General features: G+C 36.0%; 1 protein-coding gene across 1 annotated transcript in view; it reads left to right on the plus strand.

Annotated features, from left to right (window-relative positions):
* LOC126978472 (MAGE-like protein 2) overlaps positions 1-8,440 on the plus strand; it is a 184,305-nt gene extending 175,865 nt beyond the window's left edge. Inside the window, exons 4-6 of the mRNA XM_050827293.1 lie at positions 2,432-2,663; positions 2,870-2,947; positions 6,526-8,440. Coding sequence (XP_050683250.1) covers positions 2,432-2,663; positions 2,870-2,947; positions 6,526-6,826 — 611 coding nt within the window. The 3' untranslated portion in view covers positions 6,827-8,440. The remainder of the gene's footprint in view (positions 1-2,431; positions 2,664-2,869; positions 2,948-6,525) is intronic.
* Positions 8,441-9,681: the final 1,241 nt, after the last annotated feature.

Raw genomic sequence — 9,681 nt, forward strand, 5'->3', positions numbered from 1 at the left:
CTATGCATACTTATCAGGATGCTAACTGGGTACTGTCGCCTATATATGCACCTCAGTGTGGTCGGAATAAAAAACGAAAGAACTTGCAGATTTTGGCTTCAGGCCGATGAAACGCCTCTTCATCTCCTCTGCGATTGCGGCCCTCTAATGCATAAGCGTAACACCATCCTTGGCGACTATACCCTACTCCCAGATTCTGTTTGTAATACTCGCGTCAAGAAGATACTGCGATTCGTAAATGCGGCAGGGCTTAACGACGAGCGATAAGTATGAGTGGCGAACACATTAGTTCATTTCTGGACGCGATGCTACTTGGTCCCAATCAGGACTAGCCAAATAGCCACCCTCTGCAAATAATAATTGTAATCATTTTATTTTTAGGGTGAAAAATGTGGCCATTTTAAGTAAATATTGAAAAACCACGTATAAACAAACACCAAACACGTAAACAAAAACCATAGACTCATGGATTTTAATTTTTATTAGTTACTATGTAGTTTGTACTGGACTACGCGAATTGGGCTCGAACTAAACCCATTTTTGCATGACGTATCAAAGATATACGATGGTGACTAAACGCTATTAAAAATAATTTATATTTTTATTTTATCCAAACCTATAAATTGATACATCATCATCATCGTCATCAGCTGGAAGATGTCTATAGCTGGACAAAGGTCCCCCCAAAGATGTCCACGACGATCTTGACCAGATCTTGTGGGGGCCTAACAGCACTGCGTCTTCCGGTACGTGGTCGCCATTCGAGGACTTTTCTGTCCCACCGACCATCTGTCCGTCGAGCTATGTGCCATGTGTAAATTGATACATTTTTTCTGTATTATTTTTTGTCATATCATAATGTTCACAAACATAAAGAAGGAACATTTATAATTAATTATTTATTGAAAACAAAATTGTTCAATTACCTTCGTGTTAGTAACATATGCGTCATAAACCGGGCTACTGAAGATAATATAATTCAATTAGACTGAATATAATGTAACCATATGGCAATAAAAGATAGGGGGCATCGGTTACTATACACATTTAACTCAATATAACCAAATCTAATTGCTGTTCACAGTAGCACGGGCCCTTCGCAACTTTACTATAATTAAACTCCCAACGAGTTTTAGAACGGAATTAATTGGGTTTTCATTAGCATTTGGAACAAATGATGTTGTTACAAGCAATCAATTGTTATGCTAGAAAGCAATTTGTACACGTCACTCAGTGCTGACTTCACACATCGGCGTCGATTGATGCGTAATCGAAATCGGCTCGCGCCAGAGTCGAGTGGGCTTTACCGAAATTGGGCAACTTTGATGAAATACACGATTAGCCTGCGTGCTTCGGATTTCGATGAGAACTACTTTCGTTACTCAATCCCTGATTCGCATCGATTTTGTACAAACAATTTTATACAGTACACAAATATTAAATCAAATCAAATCAAAAATATTTTATTTTTAAGTACATTACATTACACTTGAAAAATGTCATTTTTCTCATGCAAACCGAGAACGAGCAAGAAACTCTGACGTTGCTCTTTTCAAAACAGATTAGGTATTACAAGTTCTTCTTTTTATTTATGCAAAGTGATACAACAAAAATACTTCAACGTCAAATACTAAATGCCTTACACGAATAAGTAAAAAAATGTAGTAAACACACAAACCGTAAATAAATACAGGCCTATGCGAGCCTTTTAGTAGTTATTATATAAAAAAAATATTGCAAAAATAGTTCTCCGTAACGACAGTAAATTGCTCGATATAGTGACCGATAGATTACGTAATATTTATTGATGACTTGCAATAACAGAGGAGTCACATTAATGCAAAATATTGAGCTAAACACACCGTACAAGGAAGTTCTTGCTGAGTTTTGTTTTACGTCTCAGTTTAACTAGCACCATTGTTAATGTACTTTCCGAAAAATATGTCACAAATTGGTAATTACAATAATTGCGATAGTGCTTAGAAAATTAGGTTATAATGTAGAACACACCATTAAAGTGCAAACACGTATCGCCTGCCATCTGGTGATCGTCTTTTCTTTTATAAAAATAAGGACCGAGACGAGCAGGAGGTTCAGCTGATGGAAATTGATACGCCCTGCCCATTACAACGCAGTGCCGCTCAGGATTATTGAAAAACCCAAAAAAAATTACAATTACAACTGCGCTCATCACCTTGAGACATAAGTTGTCAAAACTCATTTGTCCAGTAATTTCACTAGCTACGACGCCTTTCTAACCGAAATATTTCTGCTTCACGCAGCAATAGGCACCGTTGTAGTACCCATAATCTAGCATCTGGTAACTGATCGTCTAGGTGGCCTCATCATTTCTTGCCATAATTAGAATAAATACTGTGTAAAATTCTGAACTTGAAATCTGTATTCTAGAATGTTCTGTTATATTTTCCAGGAATAGGGGTGGTATTGGTGACGGCGGCAGGTCTGGCGTGGCGGCTGGGAGCCCGCGACGCGCACTGTGCCCTGCTGGGGTTGAGGAGATCCTCCTGCAGGCGCCTGGTGCCTCGGCTGCCCCCCAGCTATGCCCGGCCTCACCACCCGTACGCCGCCATGCTCTATCCAGAGTTCCATTACAGACCCCCACCGCCTACATACCAAGCGTCTATGCAAGAGTACAGGCTCAGGTGCGAAATGTTTCTACTGTTTAAAGCTTTCACGGCTATTCACTATCTTCCTGGAAGTTGTCTTTCGATGTGCTCCTGAATTTGTGTACGCAACAGAACCAAATTTGGGCAGCTCATCAAAAGTCAACATAATGGAAAATATGCCGCAAGTTTTTCAATTATTGTTATATTCGTCTTCCAGAAGTAATTGGTTAATCGTTTTCCAGGTTACTTCTCCTTGACAGAAGTGCGCCCGCGGTATCACCGCCGCCGACCTACAGATCAAACTCAGCAAGTCTAGTCAGGTACGTGGATACAACTATCAAACTAAATGCCTTGTTCACCGCAGGGCTTATATATATAAATGCCCTGAACATATATATACTTATATCATAGAAATTCCGTTTAGTCTTATTATATTTCTCATCGCGGTCTCCTTTCACGTTTAAACAAAATTATTCAAAATATTACATAAACTGAGAAGGGATTGAAGTAAATTTCCTCGATAGAGAGTAGTTCAAGTGGTCTACTTTTTACTCGTTTGAGCCTTAATCTATCATGAATGTTTGCTCTTAACTACTCATATTTACTTATACACTTTTATACTTAAAGTTCAATTTACATAATCTGTCTTAGTTGTGGCTACGCAATATCCGGGAATCGTCCAGAATCACAAGTGACGTGAACCTTTTTTAACCTGGCCAAAGACTGGGTGAAATATGTGTAACTAGCTGCCTGCCTTTACTAGTTGGAGAGACAATAGAAGATAAAAAGAATCTGTCTCAAGTAATGAAAACCAGTGCAATATAAGAACACTGCAAGATCCTTGCATACCTTTTACCGAATAGGAGGACAACGAACGTACTGCTCACCAGATGGGTTTAAGCTTTGCTAGTTTTCCGTATACGTACGCCTTTTTTAAAGGTGCCTCTGTCGTATCGACATGGAAACCGCTTAACGCAACTCAGGCACTAAAGATTAGTTCGTCAAATATCTTCTTAGTGTTTGATGCGTAAACTTGGAACTACTTGGAACTTGAAGTAATCTGATCAAGATTCATTTTAGAACTTAACAATGTCGTTCTTGATAGAACATACAATTTCTTTTATGGAAAAGGAGGACTGACAAGCGTACCTGGTGTTAAATCATCACCGCCGCCTACATTCTCTTGCAACACTAGAGGAATAACAGGAGCGTTGTCGGATTTTAGGAAGGTGTACGTACTTTTTTTGAAGGTACCCATGTCATATCGTCTCGGAAACACCGTACAAGGAACCTCATTCTACAGCTTTGTAGTACGACGAAGAAAGCTCCTTGAAAACCGCACTGTGGAGGACCGCCATACATCCAGATGGTGGGGATGATATCCTAATTTCGTCCAGAACTGGTCGACTGGTCACTCCGGAGTGACCTGTGAGGCCCGTGTATACTAATTAGAGCATACACATGGCAACAACAGTGACTACATTTTGGAGGCATCCCGTACAACATATATCATTTATATGCAGAAGAAATATAGGGAAAGAAACTGCAGTATTCACTTAGGGTCCGTGCAACAACCTCCACCAAAGCTCAATGTATCTGTCTAGCTCTGTTTCTGTCTGAAGGGCGCCGTCAAAGAGAATTTAAACACTGACACCGTAGCTATAACTCAAAAATATAATTCAAGGACAAAAATGTAAACAAAGAAATGTCATTGTCAAAATGACAATTCAGAGATTATCAGTATTTTCCTATGTAGTTTAATAATAAACTTATTTTGATTAATAATACATAAAACATAATTATATATATAAAATATTTTCAAATGTCTTTATTTGATACTGGTTACCAAACAAAAAATAAATAGTTTAGGTACATATTAATATTCGCTCTCTGACATATTATTTTCCGCAACCAACTTGTCCCCAGCAATTGTTTGATAATTCAATTTCTCTCTTGACGATGTTTAGTAACTCAGCTTTTATCATATTTTCTTCATTGTTTATATTTTTGAAAATGAGCAGTTCAATAATTTGCGCATTCCGTCGGGCAGATGTGGGGTTCGATTCTAACGTTCGGGAGTGGTAAGGGACATTAAAACAAATACTAAATTGGTTTTTAGGTTTGGCAGTCTGCCCTTTAACCACTTTTTATAATGAGCGAATTTTCATTATTTTTTTTTTTGGATTCGAACATTAATAATACTCCATCTACAATACCGTTCTCGGTGCCTATATGAGATATTATAAGACGCCTCCTTTTTCTGTTTTGAGCTTTTAAGCCTGTGGTAAGGCACTCTAAGAAAGCTTTTTTAGGAGTTTTAATTTTAGTATCAAACCTCATTTTCGATGTTGCGTGACCTGTAAAAGTATTTACTATTATTAACTGTAATAATAAAATCCTCATACTGTATAAAATCAAAATATTCACTTTCCACCTTTTTGCAAATATAAGATACAAAATATACCGCTACACAAACATCTATAAAGTATAGGTATATCGTATTAATACACGCCTTTTTTGACCCATATTTATTATATAAACATATAAAATATAGTTTAATATATAAACGAAAAGCGAGAAGACCACATTCAGTCACGATGATCGTCAGAAACCGAATCAACAAAACAATATGGCAAACAGGAATACCTGTCACTAGGACCAAGATTTTTTGTAACATTATTTATGTATTTCTTCTGTAGACGAGCCAAATGTTTAGAGCTTCTATCTTATTGCCAGTGTCAAAGCAAAGTTTGTACAATAAATTTACATTTTAAATATTGGATGTATTTTATGCTATATTACAAAGAGAAAACGTTGTGCAATATTTCATTAAATGTATATAGACTACACTTATAATTTTAAAATGATATTTTAGTCTATTTCAACACGCACAATAAAAAAGGTTATTATTTGTTGTTTGCAACACCATTGGTTACATTTTTGATCTCGAATTAAATTTCCGACTACAGTGAAATTACTGGGCAAATGTGGCAAAATCTTATGTCTCAAGGTGATGAGCGCAATTGTAGTGCCGCTCAGAGTTTTTGGGTTTTTCAAGAATCCTGAGCGGCACTACATTGAAATGGGCAGGACGTATATTACCATCAGACGAACATCCTGCTTGTCTCTTCTCTTTTTTCCTTTTTTGTAAAAAAAAAACAATTAATGTTAAAACTGTGCCTAATTTCCCAAGGCTAGATATTAACGATTATAAAGAAGATACAGGTTATATACACGAAGCGAAGCTGAGGGCCTCAATATAGTTTTTAGCTTTACTTCTGGGTTACAAATTTCCGTAGGGTGATAGTTTTTGACATTCATTAGGTATGTGAAATAAGTTTAAGATCCTATTTTCAAAAAATGATTTCAACTTGAATTTACAATTAGAACGTATAGAATTTAAGGTATTTTTGATAGTGTAACAGTAAAAAAATTGTACCTTTTGATAGATGATGGACAGAGAAGGAATTAATTAAAAAAGTGTGTGTACTTATGTATGCACGCAAGAAGTTATACTTTTTTAGACTAACGAAGCAAAAATCATTTAAATGATATCTTCCTCGTGCTATTCTACGGTTTTAGAAAGAAAAATTTTATGAAAATCTTGCAGAGATGGCTTTGAATAATGAATACGGCTGTATGGGCTTGAAACCTTTGCCCGTCCTAATAATTGACGAAAAAACAAAAAAATAAAATAACGAATGACGCAAACGTCAGAAAATTTTAGGAACCAACTTCAACCTGTTACTTTTGTGTTATAGCGATGCGCGCGCGCATTATAAAATTTCACTCTCATCATTTTTTCATAGCGCGACCAAAGAAGTATAACTTCAATAAATTATTGTAAATTAATGTGGTATGGAACCATAATACTAAAATGTTTTTGTGATAATTACAGAGGCACAACAGGAGCAACATGGTGTGGGTCTGAATACAGCGGTCCCCCCTCGTACCGCGCCCCTCGCACCGATCCGCCTCTCGTCACAGACAACCCCCCTCTGCCCACCGACGACCTGAAGTACGCGGACAACACCATACAGTCCCTGCCGCCAAACGAACAGGAGAAAGACCCGGACGAGCACCTGGTGACCATCGTGCACACCGACCATCAGCCCGTGATCGTCACCGTGTCTGGCTCCAGTGCCCTCAACGACACCCTCACGCCACCCACGGAGATCGACATCCTCGCTCACTTATAAGAACTCACTTAATGGAGTGGACAACGAAAGGACTTTCGAGTGTTGTGAACAACTATTAAGCAAACGATCGAAGATTGGGACGAGTGCTTTCAAATAGAAATTCATTGGTGCCCTTTTATGAAGTGATTTGTGTGATGTATCGTTTAAGGAGACATATGATTGAGTATTTACCTAACAGGAGACGACTCGAGTGTTATCCTCTGTATTCTAATGTTGTATCAGAGGGCGAGATGATTCACTTGATCGTATGTGTGCCCGCCCAGTGGTTTCTCAACTTCAACTCTTACATCAGAAATGAGTAGAAAGTAAAAAAATAGACATCAAAGGTTAGCGCAATCACTATAAGCTTATTTTATTCTGTGTACATTTATATGTAATGTCTTGTATAAATGATGGCCCAAACAAGTGACATCAACAGTCTTACTTTCATTATGTCCGTCTGATACAGATTATCGCTAAAAGAATGCGGTTTTTGTGCTCTGCCATACATGTCATCTCCTTTCACGTAAAAACTAGCAGTAACTATAATATTTAATCACAAAATTACGAATTACATGTCCAATTAGTTTGTTTCCAGCACTTTATATATGTAGATATTATTGTAAATAAAACTGTTTTCGTGTTAATTTAACGTGCCGTGTATATAAGATACAAATATAAATATAGTATTAATACTAAACTATAATCATTGCGAAATATTAATACCAAAACTCACCATAACGTACAACTTGTTTGTAACAGCTAATGTGCCTATACCTACCCAACGGTATGAATCTTCGTAAATTATTCCAAATATATTTAGGTAAGTTTAATTAAGGTCAGTTGTTAAAAAAACATTTTAAAATATCATTTACATTTAATTATCTTACATTATACTTTTGTAATTGAAATGATGCAGTTGAAATTTTAAAAAATGCAATGTTTTTTCAAAATTTATAATGTAAACAAAACCCAGTGTGTTTTAGGATCACACGACAGATAAATTGAAAGCTTATAATGAAATAAATGGGTGGAGTAAATCACAAATATTTATTTCTGTTTGATATTCATAGCAATTGACTGAACCTAAACAACTGTTACGTAGCCTAGTGTGACAGCTCAGTCATACCGACAAAATAGAATCCTCGGAGTGCCTAAAATAATTTTCCACCTCATTAACAAGATAGGTTGCGATCCACATCTATCCGAAGGTATTTAAGTTAAGGGCCTTTGATGGTAGTTGTGGAGTTATAATAAACTTCATGAGTGAATAAAAACAAAAGAGTAATGTCGCTATTTAAACAGAATATAATGATTTCTATAAAACCTAAGATTTATGAGTATTTATTGCGTTGTTAGTAGTTCCATAATAGTTTTTATTTTTATTTAATTAACTATTATAGTGGTGAGTTATATAACAGTTTTGTAATAGTTATTCAATCACATACAATGTACCTTTTGACGTGTTTACAGTTTGACGATGTAGTTACTAGATTGCTAAAGTTGTCAAGAGTATCGTTAAACGTAAGTTATCGTATTAAATTGTAATATTATAGATATTATGAGACATCTCTCATAGATGTGTAAATAACGTTATGTGTAACATATAAGAAAAATAAAATCTTTACCTAAAAATTCTTTTTTCATTTACCCTTTCATGGTATTTTATTATCCTTGGACAATAAACAGGTAGGTACCTACTTCAATTCAAACCTATACTCAGATCGACGGAAAGAAGTATGCTGTATGAGTGCTTGTTGCACTTAGCGGCGCAGACTAAAAGAATGAGGTCCTAGGAACTAGGACGAACACATAACATAATATATTATATAAGGTGTTTAAAAAAAATATTGGCCAAACTTAATCATCAATATAATTAATTGCATATCTAATATATAAAATTCTCGTGTCATGGTGTTAAACATTGAACTCCTCCAAAATGGCTTGACCGATTCTTATGAAATTTTGAGTGCATATTGGGTAGGTCTGAGAATCGGACATCTATTTTTCATCCCCCTAAATGTTTAGAATGGTCCACACGATTTATTTTTTTATTTTTTTGACATTTTTTTTTAAATTTGTTTCATTATGGGTCAGCATTAAAAAATACGTACAAACTTCAAATTTTCACCCATCTACGAACAACAGTTACTTTTGTATCGCGATTTTAATATCGGCAATACAATGTTTGCTGGGTCAGCTAGTCTTAATATATATAAATTACGTGACACGTTGTTTGTCCGCGATGGACTCATAAACTGATGAAGGGATTTAAATGGGGATTACTTCATGGTGTGCAGTTAAGTTGGGACCCATAATTATTTTTATTTCCAATATTTGTCTGGTATGGACATATTTTCTGAGAGAGAATTTATTGACGCACGGTTTGACAGTTCTGCTGTGAAACAATTTCATTACAACAAGAAGGAGCATTAAGAAAAAAATTGATGTTATAAAAAATTAATTGACAAACTCAAAGAAAACTATATTTTATTTGTTACTATGTACAGAACAACGTCTGTAGGGTCAGCCACTATTATATATAAACTACATGTCACGTTGTTTGTCTGCGATGGACTCCTAAACTAATGAACGGATTTTAATGGGGATTACTTCATGGATTGCAGGTTAGTCGTACTTGGGAGATAGGATGGTTTTTATTTGGATTCGGAGCCATAATTATTTTTATTTCCAGTATTTGTATTGTAAAGACATATTTTCTATGAGATAATTTATTGATGCACGACGTTCTGCGATGTTGGTGTCTGATAGGCACTACACATCCAACCAGGCAATGGTCGGGCATCCCCAGAGGGGCATCGATGGAGACCTAATAACTTTCGCAATGTTTAGTCTGCAGAAAATCTAATAAGAAC

The sequence above is a fragment of the Leptidea sinapis genome, chromosome Z, assembly GCF_905404315.1.
Source record: "Leptidea sinapis chromosome Z, ilLepSina1.1, whole genome shotgun sequence".
NCBI lineage: Eukaryota > Metazoa > Arthropoda > Insecta > Lepidoptera > Pieridae > Leptidea > Leptidea sinapis.